This window comes from Plecotus auritus (genome assembly GCF_963455305.1).
Source record: "Plecotus auritus genome assembly, chromosome: 8".
Taxonomy (NCBI): Eukaryota; Metazoa; Chordata; class Mammalia; order Chiroptera; family Vespertilionidae; genus Plecotus; species Plecotus auritus.
The window spans coordinates 110,457,132-110,482,028 of NC_137782.1; the positions used below are offsets into that span (position 1 = coordinate 110,457,132).

Genomic DNA, 24,897 nt, shown 5'->3' on the forward strand with positions numbered 1-24,897 from the left:
CTGCGGTGTGATGGCACTGATACAGTTATCCCTGTGCCTGCTGCTACTCCAGAGATGAACACAACCACACATTGGAGCCACTTTGGTGTCCCTGCCTGGAGCGTGGCCCACACCAGCTATCTGCTACGGCTGTACAATACCTCACACAGGCTACAGACCAAAAACAAATGCTGGGCCTTTAAGAAAACTTTTTAAGAGATCTCTGAGCTGGTTACTCCACTCCACCCATCTGCCCACAAACCCATTCTCTGCCCTGCCCTCCTCCTTGCCTCAGGAGGCTGACCCCAGGGATGACCCACCCTGCTCCCTTGCCGGCTGCTTCCAGAGGGGTGAGGCCATGGGAGGCAGGTCAGAGGGTGTGGGGAGGACAGGCTGGGCACTGGCTCTGCACGCCTCCCACCCTGTCTCTCCAGCTCTACTCCCTGCTCGGGACCAGTGCTGACGGGACCCCAGCAGCACTACTTCCTGCCACCCCTTCAACTCCTTGCTCTTGCCATTGCTGGGGGCCTCAGACCCCCGGGGCTGCTAGACCTACCTCCACCTCTGCAGGAAGTCCCTTCACTAACATTTCTTCACTTGGACCAACTGAATGGGAATCTGTTTCCTGCCTGCACCCCAATGATAAGGCCTCCATGTGGCTCTCCAATGCAGAGTGCCGAGAACCAATTCCATCATGTAATAATTACAAGAGTTCCATCAAAAGGTTGATAGGACTTGGGCGCCTCAACAAGGCTGAGCCACATGTGTAGTTTACCTGTTGGAAATGGCTAAAAGGCACTTCCCCCAAACCTGAATAGGATTGTTAGCTGCCAGACAGCTCAGGGCATTTTATTGCCTCCTGTTGGCCAAATGCCTGAACAGCTGTAGGCTATTCCCCAAACTGATAATGCTTCTGTATTCTACCCTTTGATACCTTACCCTTTGAAGTGTATATTTCCACCTTGCCTTGGGATAAATTGTGTCAATAAAGGCAGGGTCCTGAGTGAAGGAAGGAGTCTTCAGTTCCTTTTAGCTAAAGCTCCTCTGACCCCCAATGCCTTTCAAAAATATCTTTCATCATTGGACTCCTTTTTAATTATCTACACGCAGCCCCTTTCTCCAGAATGCTGAACCTTTGTAAGGCTGGGAAAAGAACCCCGGCATTATGGTGTCCCAAATGAGGGACACCAACAATTATGGTGACCTGACCTGGGGCTGGACTTCAACCCTGGAAACACTAATGGAGCGCTTCTGGAGAAAGAAGAATTCACCTGAGTGGAAAATATCAGCAGACCTGGTGGTGGAAGATTCACTGTGCGTAGAGCCCATGTCAGCTTCAGAACCCCGCAGATCCGCAAGTGTGTGAGTGATTTTTTGTGTTTAAGTCAGATTATTATAGGGAAAAATTTGGTCAAAAGGCAAAATTATAAAGAAATTGGAATATCTAAAGGTACTTTTTTAAATCAGGCTGAAAAAAGAGTACTGTGGTCATCTTTAATATGGTTTCTTATTCAAATCATGAAAAACCGAATTTTTTTTGAGGATCAAAAATCTTTAATTTCTAAAAAGCCACCAGATCCTCTGCCCCTGGAGAGGCGAGATTGGGCAGCTTGTGAGGTTAAAGCTGTCAGCTCTCTCCCCAGAAGATTACTCAATGTTTTGTTTAAAAATTTTAGAAGAACTCACAGGGAAATGCAAAATTTGGCAAAGTTCACCTTGGGTGCTAGTAATTACTTCAGAAAGCAAAAAAGGAAAAAATTTAAGATCTGTCTTTTTCTATTAAGCATGAAAAGATATGCAGCCAGATCTGTTACTAAAAACTTCCCCCAAAGCAAGTTTTGTGGGGGAAGGGAGACACATGGCGATCCAATATGGAAGCCCACTCTCCCAGTATGCTGATTTAAAGTATCCTTTTCACCATGAAAACTTTTACAAAATTTAGAAATGCATCTGGGATATCTGTGCACGTGTAAAGAGAAAAGCTAGTTTGGGACAAAATGTGCGCCCGGTCCGATTTCGGATATTAGATAGGTCTTAAACTGGACTTGCCTCTTTACAAGGGCTACAGAAAGGAAAAATCCAAGACTAGTTTTTTCCTAAGAAAAATGGCAGATTTGAGAAACCAAGATGGCGACATAGGTAAGCACCTAAACTGCTGCCTCGCACAACAATTTCAAACTACAACTAAAAGACAGAACCAACACTATCCAGAACCACAGGAAAGCTGGCTGAGTGAAAATTCTACAACTAGAAGGAAAGAGAAAAGCTCACAGAGAATTGGAGGTACGGCAAAGGGTCTTTGTGCGCGCAGAGAGGAAGGGTGGCTGAGAGCCTGGCTGACTTTCTCTGGCGGAAGGGGGAAGGAAGCCCCCGACCACACTGAACCACAGTTCTGACTGCACTGAACCCCAGTCCCAGGCGAAACCCCGGGACCCAGGCTCATACAGGGGGAGTCTGGACTGTCAGGTAGAGAGAAAGGCACCCGGAGACTTGGAGACCCGGGGGAGACCCGGGGGAGACCCGGGGAAGCCCCGGCAGGCAGGGTTCTGGAGGCACGCGCCAGTGTGCACAAAGGCTGCGGAGGTTGCCACAGGCTTTCCCTAGCAGAAGGGAGTCCGAAACTCCTGACTGCACTGAACCCCAATTCTGACTGCACTGAACCCCAGTTCCAGGCGAGCCCCTGGGGACCCGCGCTCTTACGGGGGGGAATCTGGACTCTCAGGCAGAGACTTGGGAGCCGGGGAAGGCAGAGGTCTGCAGGCGCGTGCATGCCAGTGCGCACAAAGGCTGCGGAGGTTGCCACAGGCTTTCCCTACTGGAATGGAGTCAGAAGCTCCTGACTGCACTGAGCCCCAGTTCTGACTGCACTGAACCCCAGTTCCAGGTGAGCCCCTGGGGACCCACGCACTTGTGGGGGGAATCTGGACTCTCGGGTGGAGACTCGGGAGCTGGGGAAGGCAGAGGTCTGAAGGCGCGCACGCGCACAAGGGCAAGGCTGACTGGAAGCCAAGTCTGTCTGCTCTGCCCTGAGACTCCACCCCATCCAAGCTGAGCACAGAGGCTATTGCAATTTGGCAAGTCTAATCCTATAAGGCTGTCTCCAGCACCGAACTTCTCCCAGCGTAGACACAGCTGATCCTTACAGCCAACTGGCCTGGAGGTCAATTCCTCCCAGTGATACCAACAACAATCAAGACTTAACTACAACAAGGCTGTACACACAGTCCACAAAGGGGTGCACCAAGAGTGTCCACCTCAGGTTAACTGGGGAGGCCGACCCACTGGGCCATATAGGAAACCTAGCACACAAATCTACCCTACCAACTCAGGGAAGTAGTGAAAATGCGGCGTCAGAGAAACAGATCACAAACGAAAGAAATGGAGGAAAACAAACGACTGGATATAGAATTCAAAACCAAGGTTATAAGGCTTTTCAAGAATATCCTAGAAAAGGCTGGTAAATATAACGAGACCCTCGAAGATATGAAAAAGGACCAACTAGAAATTAAACATACACTGACTGAAATAAAAAATATTATACAGAGACCCAACAACAGACTAGAGGAACACAAGAATAAAGTCAAAGAATTGAAATACAAAGAAGCAAAAAACACTCAACCGAAAAAGCAAAAAGAAAAAAAAATCCAAAAAGTTGAAGATAGTGTAAGAAGCCTCTGGGACAACTTCAAGCGTACCAACATCAGAATTATGGGGATGCCAGAAGAAGAGAGAGAGCAAGATACTGAAAACCTATTTGAAGAAATAATGACTGAAAACTTCCCCCACCTGGTGAAAGAAATAGACTTACAAGTCCAGGAAGCGCACAGAACCCCAAACAAAAGGAATCCAAAGAGGACCACACCAAGACACATCATAATTAAAATGCCAAGAGCAAAAGACAAAGAGAGAATATTAAAAGCAGCAAGAGAAAAACAGTTAATTACCTACAAGGGAGCACCCATACAATTGTCAGCTGATTTCTCAACAGAAACTATGCAGGCCAGACGGGAGTGGCAAGAAATATTCTAAGTGATGAATAGCAAGAACCTACAACCAAGATTACTCTACCCAGCAAAGCTATCATTCAGAAATTCAGAATTGAAGGGCAGATAAAGAGCTTCACAGATAAGAAAAAGCTAAAGGAGTTCATCACCACCAAACCAGTATTATATGAAATGCTGAAAGGAATTCTTAAAGAAAAGAAGGAAAAAGTAAAGATAAAAATTATGAACAACAAATACATATCTATCAACAAGTGAACCTAAAAATCAAGTGAATTAAAAACCTGAGGAACAGAATAATCTGGTGAATATAATAGAATCAGGGGCATAGAAAGGGAGTGGAATGATAATTCTTAGGGGAAAAGGGATATGAGGGGGTTCAGGAAGAGACTGGACAAAAATCATACACCCATGGATGAGGACAGTGGGGGGCAGGTAAGGGCAGAAGGTGGGGTGGGAACCGGGTGGAGGGGAGCTATGGGGGTAAAAAGGAGAAACAATTGTAATAATCTGAATAAAGATTTATTTAAAAAAAAAAAAAAAGAAAGAAAAATGGCAGATTTGACCAAAAGGAAAGAACACAGGCTAGTTCCAGCAGCAGATTTGCATTTCTATAATAAAGAGTGGTTTTTAAAATGCTAATGAAGGGTGTTAAAAATTTAACTTTAAGGCCTTCAAGAAAATCAGTAAATTGTCTCTGTCATAGAATTTATCCAAAGTAAATGCCTTAAAATAATTGGAATTGGATTTGAAACTCAATAATTGTTGAAAAATATTTATAAAGATCTAAAGTAGCCCAGGTAAAAACTGGCTATGCCCTTTGTTAATGGAGGAGAAGGCTAGTCGCCCTTCCCCCAGCAGACAGGTAAATCATTTCCTGCCAGCAGCCATCTTTAAGGAGGAATGTGGTAATTTACATTTGAATAGACCGAACCTGTTTTGCCATCTTTAAGAAAAGTAGGTTTGGAGGCTTAAAATTTTGGAAGTTTGCTTCCTTAGGAAAAAACCTAGAGGGCAGTATTAAATCTATTAATTGATCATGTCTTGTATTTTTGAAATTTATTCTTAAAAATGTAAAGTGTTATTAATCTAAGAACTGCTAAATATTTGACTTACCAGCTCTAAAAGTTCAAGATTCAAATTAAATTGGGAGAAATTATATAGTTGTGGTAATTAAATGCCTAAAGTATAAAAATATATTGTTGAAAAAATGTTGTGTTTTCTCTGATAACTAGGAATTCAAAATGTTGTTTATTGGTCTAATTAAGAAAGAGGATTAATTCTGATCCCAACCAAAATTTTTTATGCAATAACCAGTTTAAATTTAATTGGTATCTTGAGGAAATTATAAAAAGTATTATAATCTTTAAATCACACACATACACACACACACACACACACACACACACACATATATATATATATATATATATTTGTTTTTTTTCCAAATTAAAATTTCAAGGCTATAACTGAGGGATAATAATTTAAGATATTTTCACAGGCCCTGAAATGTTTTAAAGAAATTTGTACTCTCTTCTTAAAGGAAATTTTAAATTTAACCGATCTAATATACTTGAAATTGCATGGAAAACTTTATCAAATAAAAATTAATAACTATATTTTACTTATAAATGTTATGAAGGTTTTGGCCTCTAAGGAGGGCAAAATATTTCTTAAAATACAACAGCAGAATTTGAAAGACAAAAAGCCCATAGCTGCCTGCATTTTTAATTAGGATGGAGGTGGGGCAAGAGTTTGTGTCTTATGAATCAGACATAAACATTTACTAAATTTGTTTTGTCTTAATTCTAATAAAGCCACCAGAAACAGCTAGTGAGATTTCTGTTTGTCTGCAATATAATTTGACTGTATCTTTTAGGAATTTTGGTTTGCTCTTCCCTTGTTTGTTGTGAGAATAAACAAACCACCTTTTCTGTCAAAGAACAATTTAGACAGCCGCCATGTTGGCCGCATGGCTTGCCACTCCCCTGGGGGCCGCCATCTTGAAATAGCAAAGGCCAATCCCTCCCTTTGAATAAGCCAATGTCTTTGTAAGCAATTTGATTAAGTCTTCTAAGAAAGTTACTGAGACCTCCCATGATCCCTCTGTATATGCAAATTAGCCTAAGGGGATACTCTTTAAAAATAATATTCTAAATTTAATAAAAAGGAAAAATTTGAAAATTCTGAAATCTCTTCCACTAATATTTACAGGGTAAACTAAAGATCATTATTAAAATATTAAATCTGATCCATACTAGTGGTCACCATAACCTTAAGAGAAGTTGTTTCATGTGACATGGCCTGGCAATATCTGCCAGGATTAAGGAACAGCTCTGTAGGTTGCTTGGTGTAAAGAAAGATGAAAGATATTTTTGAAAGGCATTGGTGGTCAGAGGAGCTTCAGCTAAAAGAAACTGAAGACTCCTTCCTTCCCTCAGGACCCTGCCTTTATTTACATGATTTATCCCAGTGGAAATATACACTTCAAAGGGTAAAGTATCAAAGGGTAGAATACAGAAGCATTATCAGTTTGGGGAATAGCCTACAGCTGTTTAGGCATTTGGCCAACAGGAGGCAATAAAATGCCCTGAGCTGTCTGGCAGCTAACAATCCTATTCAGGTTTGGGGGAAGTGCCTTTTAGCCATTTCCAACAGGTAAACTACACATGTGGCTCAGCCTTGTTGAGGCGCCCAAGTCCTATCAACCTTTTGATGGAACTCTTGTAATTATTACATGCTGGAATTGGTTCTCGGCAGCAGAGGTCAGTGGCCAGCCCACACCTGTTCAAGGTAGAGCCACGACTGTGGAAGAGAGACCCCAGGGACAGGAGAGAGCTGAGGGCCAGCAGCACATCTCCAGCAGGGGTGCCCCAGGCATCAGCATGAAGAGACAACCTGGCTGGGACTTTTGTCCCCTTAGGGATCCCTAGAGCTGATCCCACCTTTCTATTCCTGAACATCAGATACTAGACCGCAACTTTGTAGATACTATTGTTTGTGGGAGTTTTCCTTCCTTTCTTTTGATTCCCTTCAGTGGCTAGTGTCCCTGAGTAGGATTTTCTCTTTAACCCCCAGCTAAATGGTGGCTCAATCATGTGGTGAGCATCTTCTCTTTGGCTCCCTCTCTGTCCCATCAGGAGCCTCACGCTCCTCTGAGTCCCACCCTGGCCACGTGTCCTCACATCACTCCTCAGGAGCCTGCTGGGTCCCGTTTCCAGATGTTAACTTATCACCGAGGTGTGGCCTGGGTGTGCAGCTGCCATTCTTCCTGTGATGACAACAGCACTGATGCACAATCCAGCTCCCATTTCCCACCCTCACACCCAGGCATCTATGTGCCACTGGAGAACAGTGCCAGTCCCTGCTGAGTTAGTCTCCCCCACAGACCAAGCATCAGCCCCATAGTCTAAATTTTCACTAGTGGCAGGACAAAGGTGTGATGCCTCCCTTCTCCCTGTACAGAGGGGACACTGATCATTGTAAAAGGATGGATGACAACGCAAGAATGACAACTGGCCTGATTATTATTGGAAACAAAGATAACAAACTCTACTTATTCTGACTTCATTTTAAACAACTCCAAGAAATTTCCCTCTACGTCTCCCCAACTAATTTTCTCCTGTAGGGTGTAAAAGTCACAGCCCAACGTGATGTTTTCAAATTCAAAGTCTCTCTTTCCTTCATCCTCTCAGTCTCACCTCACCCAGTCTCACCCATATCCTCCCTCCTGTGCATTTTCCTACCACTCTTTTTCTCCTGGGCTCTTTTTCAGGAAGCCACAGACTCCAGCTTCCTTGCCAGTCACAGCCCTGAGAAGTACGTGCACCCAGCAGTATCAGGACATCTCCGAGGCCTCTCTTGGGCTGCTTACAACTCAACAAGACTTTCTGCCTCTGAATTTTCCAAGGAGGTCAGGTTTCCGGGTGCAGAGAGCCCACTGGGTCCTCCTGGGTCTGGAAGCTGTGGGGTTTGCCCTGGAGCACACCTTGTTTACCAAGGAAATGCTGTAGGAAATGTGGCTGGGGCTCCCTAGACTGGAAGGTTAACTGTGACTCAGATGCCTTCTCCTGTTCCCACCTCTGAAAACTCAGGATTGGCAACTGAGGTAAAGTCTGCAACCATGGCAACAGGAAGTGCTAGTGAGGGCGTTTTCAGGGGAATTTAAAGTTTCAGCCTCATGACCCCCCTTTCATTATGTGGTCACACTCAAGCCAACTTGGATCACCATTTGCTACACATTTTCAATACACTCCAGGGGGTCTTAATAAGTAAGAGAAGGTTTCATCTTCTCCAACTTATAATCATTAATCAAAATTCTTGACCTTTCCTAAAAGGATTTAAAATGAGGCTCTATTTATATACAAATCAGTAAACAGGACTTGCGTCTGTGATGAATTTTACTCAAGGACCCCACAAGGCCTTACAATCTTGAGCTCCAGTCCCAACCAACGTTTTCTCTGGCTGAGACGTTTTTCACTGCTCAAGACCTATTAGTGGGTTGTGAAACTGATCAGTGGGGTATGACAAAAATGGAATGAAAAATATCTCAGAATACATCACACATGGTAAAGAGAAGTATCATTTTAAGAAAATAATATACAAAATCTTCCATTGCAGAGGGCCATGCAAAGAATGGAAAGAGCTCTGAAGATAAGCTGCCAAATATGACCCCCTCATTCATTACCTATAGACAACAGTCCTGGACACATGGATACCCCCTTGGACAGACAGTGGGGGCTTTGGACACCCTATGTGGGGACAGGGCAATAAAGGGAGAGCCTTAGCCCCTGACCAAGAAGGGGGCAAGAGTAGACCCATTGATACCATTACACACACTAAATGTTTCTTCTCACTCTGGTTCATGCTCAAGTTCCCACCATCGCTTTCTCCTTTCCTTCCCCTACAAGATCTTGAAGCACTATTCTTCACTTCCTATATTTACTTGCTTGACTTCTACTCATACCTGTACCCACTGTAAACTAGCTTCTGCCCCCACACTTCCATGAAATTATTCTGGCCAAGGTCATTAGTGACCTCCCTCCTGCCAAATAAAATGGCTTTCAGACATCCTTCTGTGTGACTTTTCACGACTCCTCAGTGATGGCCTTACTCATGGAAAGAGCAATCTGGACACTGAGGTGGAGGGCGTGTCCTGTGGCGGGCGCACCCTGTGCTGCACAAGGAAAGAAGAGAGACTTTGAATTTGAAAACATCACATTGGGCTGTGACTTTTACACCCTACAGGAGAAAATTAGTTGGGGAGACGTAGAGGGAAATTTCTTGGAGTTGTTTAAAATGAAGTCAGAATAAGTAGAGTTTGTTATCTTTGTTTCCAATAATCTTGCATTGTCATCCATCCTTTTACAATGATCAGTGTTCCCTCCGTACAGGGAGAAGGGAGGCATCACACCTTTGTCCTGCCATCGGTGAAAGTTTAGTCTATGGGGCTGATGCTTGGTCTGGGGGGGAGACTAACTCAGAGGGACTGGCACTGTTCTCCAGTGGCACATAGCTGCCCGAGTGTGAGGGTGGGAAATGGGAGCTGGATTGTGTACCAAGCGCATCAGGTGTGTGGTCTCACAACCGTCTTTGCAGGTGGGTACTGTGATTTTTCTATCTCAAAGATGAAGAAACTAGGCTTGGAGGGCCTGGCTAAGTCACGCAGCTACAACACGGCAGCGCTGAGACCTGTGTTCAGGTCTGTCCCACTCCAGGTCCAGGCTCTTGCATCATAGCTCCCTACCCTGGGCTGCCTGCTCCTCTAACTTCCCTGCTTCTGTCCTCCACTGTCTGCTCTTCCTCTCAACACTCAAATGATCTCCAGATATACCTCTTTAAAGTAGATTTCTCTGCTAAGCTCCAAACATGTGCTGTGTGTTGGCCTCTCACTTGGGCACCCCATGGACATCTGAGAATCAAGAGGACCGAAAGTGACTTACCTTTCCCTGAAAATATATTTTACCTATTTTTTTCATTTATTAATTCAAATATTTGTGCTTTCCTACAAGGTACTCATGGCACTGGGAATATCTAGAACACAATGGACAAAAGCCCACCCTTATTCTATTAGGAGAGACAGATCATAAAGAAATATATGATGTCAGGCAGTAAAATGAACTGAAGAAAACAATGTGGTGAGGAGTTAGAGAATGGTAGGGGTTTAGATGGCTATCTGGGGAACACTTGTGGCCCTGAGAAGCAGGGGCAGTATGGAAGTGGTTGACAGTATCTCTGTCGCCCCAGTTGTCTAAGACAGGAATCTGTGGGCACCCTCACCTTTACCCCTGGCTTGCTGCACACATGCACTTTCCACAACTCATGTCCCTGTTCCCTATTCCCTCCTCACTCTCAGGCTTGGCTCAAGGACTCACGCCTCTCAGGAGAGTGCTGCACCTGGTTTTGGTATTTCCCCTCTACATTGGTTCTCATCTTGCTGCCAAAAGAATCTCTCCAAGACACAGATTTTCTCACATCTTCCACTTGCTGAAAACCCGTCCCTGGGAATTCATTTCCTATAGGCACCAGGCCTTGGTCCTAGGAGAGAATTCCAGGTTCCTCTAGTGCCATCTTCCCTTTTCGTCTTGTCGCCCGCCCCCGGGGAGCCCACCCCCAGGGAGCCCACCATGTTATCCCCACCTCCCTGCCTTTTCACAGGCTATTTCTTTCCCCCAGAGCATTTCTCACACCACAACCCTTATATTACTACACATTCTTCCAGACCAAACTTAATTACCCCTCCATGAAACTTTCCCCAACTTCCAGTCAGAACTGTCCACTTTTTCCCATCTGCTAGTTGCTCTATGGGTATGCTTCTGTTGTCACATTTATAATAATCGTATATAAGGATCTGGGTTTCATTCATTCAATAAATATTTGCTGAGTGCTCGCCGTGTGCCAGACACCATTCTCAGTGCTACGGATGCAGCTATAAAGAAGGCCCACAAGGTCTCGGCGCTCAGGGAGCTGATGTTCTATTCCAACATGTCTCCTCCACTAGGATGGGCCCAAGTCTTCAGTGCAGTTAACAACCCCCACCATGCACCAATGTAGAGAAGCACCTTGCAAGGCCCCAAGGAGAGAGAGAGAACAGCCAGACCAACTGCGTCAAGCACGGAATCTAATCTAGGTTAGGGAGTGAACAAATATTTTTAGATGAAGAAATTATGGAAATTATATTTATCCCCACGCTGTGGCTAAGGAAAATAAAGAAATTGAACTATTAACTTATATCCCATAAATAATGAGCTTTTGATTCCCACGATTCTAGATAAATTCATCAGAACACAGTCTTTATGCTGAACCACAAGAGTCTTCCTTTCACTGCATTAGCAACACTTCCTATTTTTAAATTTAATGTGAAGTATAGCTATGAAGAGTGCTGCCGAATCCTGTTGTTAGGCAGCGGTGTCTCTACAGTTCAACATAGGAAGGCCCGTCATTTAGGACCTGCAATGGTCTGTCTCCCAGCTAGAGGAAGGGAGAATTCGGTCTGTGTGTTTAGGTACTTCTAATACCTAGAATAGTGCTTTGTACCTCATAGGGACTAAACAATATCTCAACGAATAAAAGAAAGAACAAACAGAGAGGAAGCCGCATGATGAAAAAGAGTACCTTTTCAGGGAGAAGGAGCTAATTCACCTTCCGTCTTCTTGATTCTTGGGTACCTGCAGGACATCTAGGTGAGGCACCCCAACAGACAGCCACACATTTGGAGGCAGCAGATGGTGCCTCCCAATGAAACACTAAACGACACTTGAGGAAGTAAATTTTAAAAAATAAAAACGAAAAACTATATAAAATTTTTTTAAAAATAAAAATGAAAATATATATGAACAATAAATACAAGATAAAAAGTTTGCATTCTGAACAAAAGAAATAGCTTTCTACACTAAGGGGGAAATGTCATTTGCAGGGGTGGGGGGATAAAATTAAATAAAAACAAACACACAGGAATCTAGAGCAGCAACTACAGAATTTCAAATCAGGCAAAACCATATCACTCAGCAAAGACTGAAACCAAATATGATGGACCTCAAAGGTCAGTGCTTTGGGTGTAATTTTATGACTGTCATATAGTGAAAATTAAATAGAACTCAGTAAGGTTTCAGATGAACTATTCCAGGTCTATCATAGCCACATGCAGCCAGAAAAGGGGTGTTATACTTGCAACAGTATTTAGAGCCCCAAAATGTGCATGTCTTCTGATCTAAGGATCCCACTCCTAAAAATTTATCCTAATAAAATAGTTAAACTATGTGCACCATAGAAATCATTAAAACAGGATGTGAAAGGGAAGGAAACTGGAAAATAAGCTAAATGTCCAACATTCCGTGAAGAGTTAAATAAATCAGTGTATATATACACACCATGAAATGTTATATAACCACAAAAATACCAATCTCATGACTCAGCAAAAACAAAGAGAAAGTATATGAGATAATGCTAAATTAAAAAGCAGAATATAAAATGATTATGGACACTCTGACTTCATCTATGTAAAAAATATATTCAAGAGGGAAAAAACTAGAAGCAAAAGATTCAAAGGGGGTAATAAATAATAAAGCACTCCTATAATAAATAATTCTTTTTTTTACAAGCTTTGTTTTATTAATAATAATTGCTAGCACTTAAAGTGGGCTTTCAATACTAAGTTCTTTAATGCTCATTTGACTTTCATAATAATCCTCTGAGGCAGATACTACTAATACTCCTATTTTATAAGTAAAAAAACGAAACTTTAAAGACAAGAGAAGGCTAAAGGAGTTCAGTACCACTAAACTAGCACTGCAAAAAATGTTAAAGGGATTGCATTAAGAAGAAGAAACAGAGAAATAGAGGAACATAGGCATAAAGAAAAAATGGCAATAAATAAGTACCTATCAATAATAATCTTAAATATAAATGATCAAATGCTCCAATCAAAAGTCATAGGGTAGCTGAATGAATACAAAAGTATTTCCCAATTATATGCTATCTACAAGAGACCCACCTCAGAACAGAAGATTCACACAGGATGAAAGTGAAGGGATGGAAAAAAATATTCCATGCAAATGGAAATGAAAAAAACAAATCTGGGGTACCAATACCCATATCTGACAAAACAGACCTGAAAATAAAGCCATAAAAGAGACAAAGAAGGTCACTACATAATACTAAAGGGATCGATCCAACAAGAGGAAATAACCCTGGTAAACATATATGCACCCAAATATATACTGAAAATCTTGGTGAACTTTAAGGGAGAGATCAACAGCAATACAGTCATAGTAGGGGAATTTAACACCCCACTGTCATCAATGATAGATCTTCCAGACAAAAAAATCAACAAGGCAACAGTAACCTTAAATGACACACTGGATCAGATGGATATCTTCAGAGCATTTCATCCAAAGCAGCGGAATATATATTCTTCTCAAGTGCACACGGGTCATTCACAAGATAGACCACATGTTAGGACACAAAATAAGTCTTAACAAGTTCAAGAAGATTGAAATCATATCAAGCATCTTCTCAGACCACAATGGCATGAAATTATAAATCAGCTACAATAAACACACTCAAAAACAACCAAATACATGGAGGCTAAATAACATGCTATTAAAAAATGAATGGTTACCAAATAGATCAAAGAAGAAATAGAAAACATCCTTGCCCTATCTGGTTTGGCTCAGTGGATAGAGCATTGGCCTGCAGAACAGATAGTCCCGGCGTCGATTCTGGTCAAGGGCACATACCTTGGTTGCAGGATCCTCCCCAGCCCAGGCCCTGGTTAGGGCGCGTGCAAGAGGATACCAATCGATGTGGTTCTCTCACATCGATATTTCTCTCTGTCTTTCCCTCTCTATTCCTCTCTCTCTAAAAGTCAATAGAAAAATATCCTCCAGTGAGGATTAAAACAAACAAGCAAACAAACAAAAAACATTCTGGAAACAAATGCAAATGAGCATATAGCAATCCAAAAATCTATGGGACATAGTGAAAGCAGTCCTGAGAGAGAAGTTCATAGCACTACAGGCCTACCTCAAAAACAAAAAACAAAACAAAACAAAAACAAACAAACAAGAAACACTGGTAATAAGTTATCTAACACTACTACAACTTAAAGAATTAGAAAGAGGACAAGAAGAAAAGCCCAGAGTAAGTAAAAGGAAGGAAATAATAAAAGTTCAGATCAGAAATAAGTGACATAGAGACAAAAAATATATATATACAAAAGATCAATAAAACCAACAGCTGGTTCTTTGAAAGGATAAACAAGATTGATGAACCTCTAGCCAGGCTCACCAAGAAACAGAGAGAGGACCCAAAGAAACAAAATCAGAAATGAAAGAGGTGAAATAATAACTGACACCACAGAAATACAAAGGATTATAAAAAAAAATACTATGAACAACTTTATTTCAACAAATGAAACAACCTGGACAAAATAGAAATATTCCTAGAAAAATCCAACCTTCCAAAACTCAATCAGGAAGAATCAGAAAACCTGAATAGGCCAATAACTACCGATGAAATTGAAGCAGTAATAAAAAACAAACAAACAAAAAATACTTCCAGCAAACTAAAGCCCTGGTCTGGATGGTTTCACAGGGGAGTTTTACCAAATATTCAAAGAAGAACTAACCCTTATTCTCCTCAAACTATTCCAAAAAATTCAAGAGGAAGGAACACTTCCAAATTCTTTCTATGAGACCAGCATTACCCTAATTCCAAAACCAGATAAAGACACGACAAAGAAAGAGAATTACAGGCCAATATCCCTGATAAACTAGATGCTAAAATCCCCAACAAAATATTAGCAAATTGGATCCAGCAATACATTAAAAAGATCATACATTATGACCAAGTGGGATTTATTCCAGGGATGCAAGGCTGGTTCAATATTTGCAAATCAATAAATGTGATATAGCACATAAACAGACTGCAAGACAAAAATCACATGACCATATCAATAGACACAGAAGAAGCATTCAACAAAATCCAAGACCCAGTTTTGATAAAAACTCAGCAAAGTAAGAAAGAAGGAATTCTTACCATTTACAACAGCATGGACGGAACTGGAGAGCATTATGCTAAGTGAAATAAGCCAGTCAGAGAAAGATAAATATCACATGATCTCACTCATTTATGGAATATAATGAAAAACATAAAACTGATTAACAAAAACAGATCCAGAGACAGAGAAGCATCGATCAGACTGTCAAACCTCAGAGGGAAGGTAGGGGAGGGTGGGGGTAAGAGGGAGAGATCAACCAAAGGACTTGTATGCATGCATATAAGCTTAACCAATGGACACAGACAACAGGGGGGTGAGGGCATGAGTGGGGGGACAATGGGGGGAGAAGGACACATATGTAATACCTTAATCAATAAAGAAATTTTAAAAAAGTGAGAATAGAGGGATCATACCGCAACATAATAAAGGCCATATATGACAAACCTACAGCCAACATCATACTCAATGGGCAAAACCTAAAACCATTTCCCCTAAGAACAGGAACAAGACAGGGATGCCCTCTTTCTTGTTCAACATAGTGCTGGAAGTCTTGGTTATACCATAGTGATCAGACAAGAAGAAGAAATAAAAGACATCCAAACTGGAAAAGAGTAAGTAAAACTATCATTATTTGTAGATGACATGATACTATACATAGAAAACCCTGAAGACTCTATAAAAAAACTACTAGATTTAATAAATGAATTTGGAAATGTAACAGAATAGAAAATTAACACCCACAAATCTATACATTTTTATACACCAATAGTGAATTCTCAGAAAGATAAACTAAACAAACAATCCCATTTACCATTGCAACAAAAAATTAAAATACTTAGGAATAAATTTAACTGAGGAGGTAAAAGACTTGTACTTGGAAAACTAAAGGATGTTGAAAGAAGAGATAGTGGAAGATATAAACAAATGAAAGAATATACTGTGTTCATGGATTGGTAGAATTAACATCATTAAAGTGTCCATACTATCCAAAGCAATCTATAGATTCAATGCAACCCCTATTAAAATACCAATAGCATATTTTACAGATCTAGAACAAATATTCCAAACATTTATATGGAATAAAAAAAAGATACAGAATAGCCACAGTAATCTTGATGAAGAACAACAAAGTTGGAGGGATCACAATACCAGATATCAAATTATACTACAAAGCCACTGTGCTCAAAACAGCCTGGTACCGGCACAAGACCAGACATATAGATCAGTGGAACATAACAGAGATTCCAGAAATTGATCCAAGCCATTATGCTCAATTAATATTTGACAAAGGAGGCAAGAACATACAATGGGGTCAAGACAATCTCTTCAATAAATGATGCTGGGAAAACTGGACAGATACATGCAAAAAAATGAAGCTAGACCACCAACTTATACCATACACAAGAATAAACTCAAAATGGATAAAAGACTTAAATAAATGGATAAAAGTCATGAAACCATAAAAATTCTAGAAGAAACCATAGGCAGCAAAATCTCAGACACCTGTTGTTGCAATATGTTTGCAGATATATCTCCTAGGGAAAGAGAAACTAAGGAGAAAATAAACAAATGGAGCTACATCAAAATAAAAAGCTTCTACTCAGCAAAAGAAACCATCAACAAAATGAAAAGGGAGCCCACTGTATGGGAGAACATATTTGGCAAAGATACATCTGATAGAGAGTTAACATCCAAAATATATAAGAAACTTATACAACAACAAGGAAGACAATTTAAAAATGGGCAAAGGACCTAAATAGACATTTCTCCAAAGTGGACATACAGATGGCCAAGAGACGAAAAAATGTCAGTATCTGATCATCAGAGAGATGCAGATTAAAATGACCATGAGATATCACCTCACACCTGTCAGAATGGCTACCATCAACAAATCAACAAATGACAAGTACTGGTGAGGATGTGGAGAAAAGGGAACCCTAGTACACTGCTGGTGGGAATACAGACTAGTGCAGCCTTATGAAAAACAGTATGGAGGTTCCTAAAAAAATTAAATATGGAACTGCTATTTGACCCAATGATCTCACTTCTAGAAATATATCCCAAGAAATCCGAAACACAAATCGGAAGGAATGTATGCACCCCTATATTCATAGAAGGGCAATTTATAATAGCTAAGATCTGGAAACAGCCCAAGTGCCCATCAGTAAATGAGTGGATAAAGAAGTTGTAGTACATTTACACCATGGGATACTATGCAGCAGTAAAAAAGAAGGATTTCTTACCCTTTGAGACAGCATGGAGGGACCTGGAGAGTATCACGATAAATGAAATAAGCCAGTCAGAGAAAGACAAGTATCACACAATCTCACTCATATGTGGAATCTAATGAACAAAATAAACTGATGAACAAAATAGATACAGAGACATATAAGCATAGAACAGACTGTGGAATCTCAGAGGGAAGGCGTGGGAGGTTGGGTGTGTGGGAAGAGATAAACCCAAACTTGTATGCATATATGCATAACCCATGGACACAGACAATAGGGTGGTGAAGGATTGGGGTGGGGGGTAGGGGTGGGCTACAAGGGGTCAATAGGGGGGAAAGGGGGTCATTTGTAATACTTTCAACAGTAATTTTTTTAAATTAAAAAATAAAAACAAAGAAAAAAATCAATAAAATAGTTTTGGTGAGGATGTGGAGAAAAGGGAACCCTTGTGCACTGCTGGTGGGAATGCAGACTGGTGCAGCCACTGTGAGAAACAGTGTGGAATTTCCTCAAAAAAAAATTAAAAATGGAACTACCACTTGACCCTGAAATCCTACTAATGGGAATATATCTTAAGAATCCTGAAACACCAGTCAAAAAGAATATATGCACCCCTACGTTTATAGCAGCGTTGTTTACAATAGCCAAGATCTGGAAACAGCCCAAGTTGCATTGATAGATGAGTGGATAAAAAAGCTGTGGCACATTTACACAATGGAAATACTACGTGGCAATAAAAAACAAGGAACTCTTTCTTATGTTTTGTAACAGCCTGTATGGACCTGGAGATTATTACATTAAGCGAAACAAGCCAGTCAGAGAAAGACAAATACCATATGATCTCACTTATTTGTGGAATCTAATGAACAAAATAAACTGATGAACAAAATAGAACCAGAGGCATGTATACATGGAACAGACTGACAGATGTCAGAGGAGGATGGTTGGATGGATGGGATGAAAGAAGGTGAAGAGAATAGCCAAAGAACGTATATGCATAGCTCATGGACACAGACAGCAATGTGGTGAGGGCCAGAGGGAGGAGAGGGTGGGGTCTGGATAGAGGTGGACACAGGGGCATCTGTAATAGTGTCAACAATAAAAACAAAAGATTAAACAAATAAACAAACAAAAACTAAAATTTAGAGTGACAGAGTAATTGGCCAAGATCACACTGGGATTAGTGGCAGATCTGAATTTGGACCTTGCTCTGACTTATAGCAAATCCAGGCATTTAATCATGACATTATACTTCTGCTTAGTTTTATTTTGCAGTTAAAAGATGTACTGTTTTAAAAATAAGGCCACAGTAAAATCAAATAGCATTTAATTCCTGTTGAAAGAAGTCCTTGGACCTTCACTGGGTTGGCCCTAAATCTTTCAGCAATCAGTGTGGTGGGTGGGAGAGAGAAGGCAGGCCAGCACAGGGATGGCAGTGACTGGCCGGGAGGGAGGGAAGCCACACAGACACCTCCACAGTACCCACCTCGGCAGGTGCCCTGCTCACACTGTCCTCCTTCATGGCGGCCTCCTGCAGCTCCATGGCCTGCTGGATGTACATCTTCCCAGCTAGGATTTCATTCTCCAGCATCGACAGCTCCTTCAGTGAAATGGGCCAATTCAGCCGTTCTAACGCCTCATTTAAAGCTGCCTTGTTTTCCAAGTATCGCATTGGTTTGTTTGCATCTAGCCTAAGAAAGAAAAAGGAAGAAGAAACAAAAGAACAAAGAAAGTGACCATAATAGGAAAAATATGGAAAGATGGTTTTTAGTAAACTCTCTCCTGAGTAACATCCGTCAAAGCCGGTGTTGGGTATCAGTTAACAGAATCACAGCCACACCTTTTTGGTAGCTTGCTCAAGTTAAACATAACCATCTCTGTAAGTTATGGTAGGCACTCTTCCTCATGACCTAATTTGATTATCTGATTTTAAAGAAGGTTTACACACATGACTTTTTTTCAACAATTTCCTTTTGGCATATTTAGAACCCATTTCTTCCTCCCTAGGCCTAACATTTGGCAGAACCAAAAATGTGCTTCAAAGAAAATTCACACAACTGTCCCTTAGCAGTGACTCTGGAAAACAAAGGAGAAAAAAACTAAACAAAACCCACTGTCTGCCTCAGTGCGGTAATTCGTCTACTTGCTCATTTTAGCAATATTGCTCTCCTCCGTGGAAGCCTAAACATGCCTCAACTTCCCTGGTTTGGGGTTTGGGTGCACAGGGAACAGAAGCTGGACTTTCTATGAGCTGATGAACAGGTGGTGGGATGGCCCAGGTCCTGGAGTCCACTACTAGGGAGTCACACACGGCGGAAGGAGAGAGAGTGAGTGGGGTGGGGAGAGAGCTCACTTCATTGCTGTCATCCTCTAACTGCTGAGAGTGTCGCCTCCTTAGATGCAGGGTGTTGCAGGAAGAGGGCAAACCCAGCACAACCACAGGACTCAATCCACAAACAAACTTGTTTCCAGATGACAGCAAAAATTCCTGTTAAAAATCTAACTTGGAGATGGTGGAATAAGAAACCCCAGGCCTTCATTTCCCCACAGCGATACTGACTTATCAACAATATATGGACCAAATCGCCTTCGAGAGAAATCCAGAAACCACTTAGAGCTTCAGCACGCCACAAACCCAAGAAGAGCAGGCACTGAAGTGGGTAGGAAAGTTTATTGCATTTTGCCTGGCCTAGCCCTACCTCTCCCCAGGCACAGTGCAACACAATTGAGAGAAAAACTTCTCCTTGGGAGGGAAAGAGAAATGGGGAATATGCACCCAACATTCTGGCTTGTTGGGGTCTGCCAGAGGGACTGGTTTCTGCCTCGTCTGACTCACAGTGCTGACGGGAAGGGCTGTTCACTTGGATTCCGGGTTAGGGGCAGCTGAGAACAAAGGCATGTCCATGGCTGTCACAGCTCCAGAGATCCTGCAGCACCAACCCCAGACATGAGGGGAGGGCGAGATCGTGGCTCCTGAAAAGAAACGGGGGCAACCCCCTGGGAAATGACGCACACAAGCCTGGAGAAGACACATCCCCAGGAAAGAGTTGAGAGGTTCCTGGGATCTCCAGCCTGGATGGCTGCTCAAGGTCTTCCCTATAAGAAGACAGTTTACTGGTATAATGACTGGGAGAGGCATCTGTTCCTTTCAAATGCTCTAAACTCAGCTAAAGATGCTAAGGCATACAAAGCAATGGAGAAAGATGGCCCCATCAAAGGAACCACTTTAAAATGGCCAGCATTATCTCAGTGCCAACACCAGACAAAGAAACTAAAGAAAAGAAAGCTACAAGACATTTCCCTTTAGGAATATAGGGGTAAATAGCCTCAATACAATGGTAGCAGACAAAATCAGACAGAGCATTAAAAACACTATACACCATGACCCAAGTGGGATTTAACCCAAGTACACAAGGTGGTTCAACCTGAGGCAATCAATTGATTTAATGCACCACAGCCCATCAACAGAACAAGGGGAAAACCCACACAATCACCTCAATAGATGTAGGAAAAGCATTTTACAAAATCCAACAAATACCCCTTATGATAAAAACAACGAGCAAACTAGGAATAGAAGGGAACTTCCTTATATGGTAAAGGGCATTTATGAAAAACTCGCAACACCCCACTCAGTGGTGAGAGATTGAAAGCATTCCCCTGTGATCAGGAACAAGACAAGATGCCCCCTTCACCACTGGCATTCATTCAACCAGGTACAGGGAGTCGTTTCCAGATAGCTAGACAAGAAGAAAAACAAAAGGCCTACAAATTGGAAAGAAGTAAAACTATATTTCAGATGGAGACAACCTCACTCCATATATAAAAATTCACTCATCAATGACCTCAGTGTAAGAGCTAAAGCCAGAAAAGTATTAGAAGAGATTACAGGGGTAAATATTCATGACCTTATATTTGGCAATGGATTGAATTCTTAGGTTTGACACCACAAGTATAAGAAATAGTAGATAAATCAGTATCGTAAATATTAAAAACTTCTGGGGAGAAAAGGGAAATTATCAAGAATGTTAAAATATTGACCTGATAAAGGTTGAACATCCAGAACTCTTCCAATCAACAAGAGGACAAACAACTCAGTTTAAAAATGGCTGAAGGACTTGAATAGATATGCCACTGAAGATACACATATGGCCATATGAAAGATGCTCAACATTATTGGTCCTTAAGGAAGTGGAAATGAAAACTACAGTGATATCACTTCACACTCATTAGGATGGCTTCCGTTTAAAGAAAAGAAGGAAAATAAGCAAGGATTGTGGGAGAACAAGAACCTCACATATTGCTGGGGGGAATGTAAAATGGTGTAGTTGCTGTGGCAAACATTTGGTGGCTCCTCAAAAGTTAAACATAGAATTGCCCTGTGACCCAGCAAACCACTCTTAGTCACGCTCTCAAGAGAAATGAAAACCCATGTCCACACTGAGGCTTCTGCGTGAATGTACATTGCAGCATTGTTCATGGTGGAAACAACTTAAACACCCATCAGTGGGTACGCAAACTGGTAGATATACACAATGGATCATTACTCTGCAATAAACAGGAATAAAGTATTGTATATGCTACAACTTGGATGAACCTTGAAAATATTAAGTTTTTACATTAAGGAAGCCAGACACAGAAAATCACACAATGTATGATTTCTTTCATATGATATATCCAGAATAGGCAAGTTTAGAGATAGAGGGGGAGGGGAAGGATTACTTAATGGGTACAAGGAATTTTTCTGAGGTGATAGGACAGTTTTGAAACTAGAGGGAGGCAGTAGTTTGTACAACATTTTGAATAATTTAAATACCATTGAATTGTTCACTTAAAAAAGTTAGTTGTAGGTTATGTAAATGACACCAAAAAAATTTTTTTTTAAAGTGAGGAACTGGCTTACTTTTCTTTTTCCTCTTGAGATAATGCTCGCCAAACAATTTTGTTCAAGCGCCTGTTTAAAAAAAATTGAAAACAATTAGCACCAATGCCTCATTTCATAGCAAAAGGCTAGCCCAGGTTCTGAAGGGCAGCGCAGGGAGAGCGCAGGCCAGTTTCCATCACCGCTGGCCCATGCTCCTCCCTCGGCACTGCTCAGAAGCCCTGCAGCAAGGAGGGCCAGCTCCCAGCTCAGTCAGGGAAGACCAGGCCAGGAGAGGCAGCAACAAGCTGGGCCTCATGATCTCTGCATGAAGACACGCTGTTTTTCTTCCAAAGTAAACATATAAGTATGGCGTTAATTTGCTTCTTTAGACTTTCTTCTGCCTCGATTCTCCGAGCAAAGGAGGTTACTAGGGTCACCCAGATCAGGAGCAGGTCACACTGTAGAAACCTCATTTTACAAAGGAAGCCTCTGGGAGGGCACACTAACGAGGGCCTTGCTCGCCCCCACTGCTAGTTGGCGATGCTGAGACAAAACCTCATCACTGAACAGTTTGCAGAGATGCTTGTCAACCCAAGAAGAAAGGAGGAAGTTGGAGCCTGATGGTTTCTGTAGGTGGGCGGGGCTCCTTCTCATCACTAACCAGCGATGCTTCTTGCAGGGCTCCTGCCAGGCCTGTGCCGATGCTACATCGTTACCCACCAGGCTTCCTGCAGGGCAGGGCACAGAGCACTGGCCCAAGGGTGTGAGCGGGTATCTGTGAAAAAACTGCTTCAGTAAATGAGGTGGGAGAACACTGTCACTCTCCACAAGGCATTCTTCTAACCCCTGGCCCAGCATCAGTCACCAGGGCTCTAAGAACAAATTTGGGGGTTTTATCCTGCCCTGCTCTCCTGTCACAGAAAGGGGGTTGGCGTGGAGTGCACAGACCCAGAGCCAGACCACCTGGGCCAGACTCAGGCAGCTTCTCTTCTTGGACTTGGGGAGAAGCTGTTCCGTGGAATGGGGAGCCTGAAAATGCCCTCCTCGTGTTACTGCGAGGACTCAGCAGGGTCATGTATGTCTGACATGCGTAGATGCTCAGTAAGCGACAGAAAGAGTCAGGGGGTGGGAAGTAAGCCAGCTTGGTGCTCCTGTATCACTTGAAGGTTTTGGTTCTTTGGGGTCTATTTGAAAATTGGGTTTCTTTAACCATGTGGTTTATGTAACAAGGATCAGGGCTTCTGAGACTTAAAAATGATTCATAGGTCAACCAAAGGACTTGTATGCATGCATGTTAGCATGACCAATGGACATAGACACTGGGGCGGGGGGGAGGGGCTTGCTCTCGGGTGGGAATGGCTGGCGGGGGGGATCAATCAGAGAAAAAGGAGACATATGTAAGACTTTACCAGTGGTTCTCAACCTTTTTAATGCCGCGACCTTTTAATAAAGTTCCTCATGTTGTGGTGACCCCCAACCATAAAATTATTTTCATTGCTACTTCATAACTGTAATTTTGCTACTGTTATGAATCGTAATGTAAATATCTGTGTTTTCCGATGGTCTTAGGCGACCCTGCTAGCGGTTCTCAACCTGTGGGTCGCGACCCACAAGTTGAGAACCGCTGCTGTAGAGCAGCGGTTCTATAAAAAAAAAACACTTACTTAAAAATCCTCCTAAATCTAAACCTTGACAGCGAAGGCAATGTACTAGGGAGGCTGGGTGTGTGGACCAGGGCTCAGAGCTACACAGGTTTGGGTTCAGATCTCAGGTCTCCACTGGTTGCTGTGTGAGCCTGTGTGATGTGACTTTTTGAAACTCTATTTTCTTATCGATGAAACAAGGATAATAGCACCCACCTTGCGCTGAGAGAACTGGGATGTATGTCAGGGGTGGACAAATGTAGGTTCCAGTTGTCCGAAATGGAAAAGGACACGCAGGTTGCGATTATTACGGTAGTTTCGTCCACTCAAAAGGTGGTCACAATGGGACCATGCACTTACTTCTGCCCATGCCTGCCTGCGACCAGGAATAACCCCATGCTCATGGCCTCCAGGTTCTGGAGAGGGGCAAGCCACACTTGGCAAGCTGAGAAACCATTGGCTTAGTGAATGTGTGTCCAATTACTTAGCACGACTCATTCTAATTCCATCCTTCAGAAAAACTGTTTACAAGAGCACATGTTCATCACCTCTGTTATTCCCCTATTTTCCATCTTCACTAAATAGTGTAAACCACACGGCTGAAAGTGGGTGGGTGTGAGCTGAGGACAACTGAGAGTGCGGATCCCAGCTCCACGGACGGGGAGGGGACGGAGACCCTGGGAAGTCCCTTCGCATGTGGGATGCAGGTGGTCCCTATGGGATGCCTGAGGGCACTGGACACAGGGCGTGTCTGCGCTGGTCCAGCACCTTGACTCAGGGATGCTACTGCCCAGTTTTCCTCTTCTGTTGTATGGGAAGAGTGAAATCCGCCTGGGGAGCGACTTTTACTCGCTTTCCATATCTCTGCTCCACAAACCACTTATAACAAGAGCGGCTCATTTACAAAGCAACCTGTCCTAATAACATTTCAGAAGTTTAGGCGGCAGCCGATTATTTTGGAGATTGTAAGTAGAGGTTACTAACATGGTCCCAGGCCAGCTTACAACTGGTGTTTCTCCCATCGATCTGAGTACTGCAACTTTGACCTTAGACTAAAAAAATTGGCAGAGTAATCACCCCAGAATCCAGGTGGTCTTGGCAATCTCCATGCAGAGCTAGTACTCAGACACACGAAGCCAACATTGCTGCTTCCATTCTTAAAATATTGAAACAGAAGTGCTCCCAC

The 24,897-nt window shown here is 42.3% G+C and overlaps 1 protein-coding gene across 3 annotated transcripts in view; it reads right to left on the reverse strand.

Moving 5' to 3' along the window:
• VWA3B (von Willebrand factor A domain containing 3B) overlaps positions 1–24,897 on the reverse strand; it is a 167,338-nt gene that overhangs the window by 19,893 nt on the left and 122,548 nt on the right. For all 3 annotated transcript variants that reach the window (XM_080684536.1, XM_080684535.1, XM_080684537.1), the window contains 2 exons: positions 22,108–22,158; positions 18,694–18,898 (listed from right to left, as the gene is read on the reverse strand). In XM_080684536.1, coding sequence (XP_080540662.1) covers positions 18,694–18,898; positions 22,108–22,158 — 256 coding nt within the window. The remainder of the gene's footprint in view (positions 1–18,693; positions 18,899–22,107; positions 22,159–24,897) is intronic.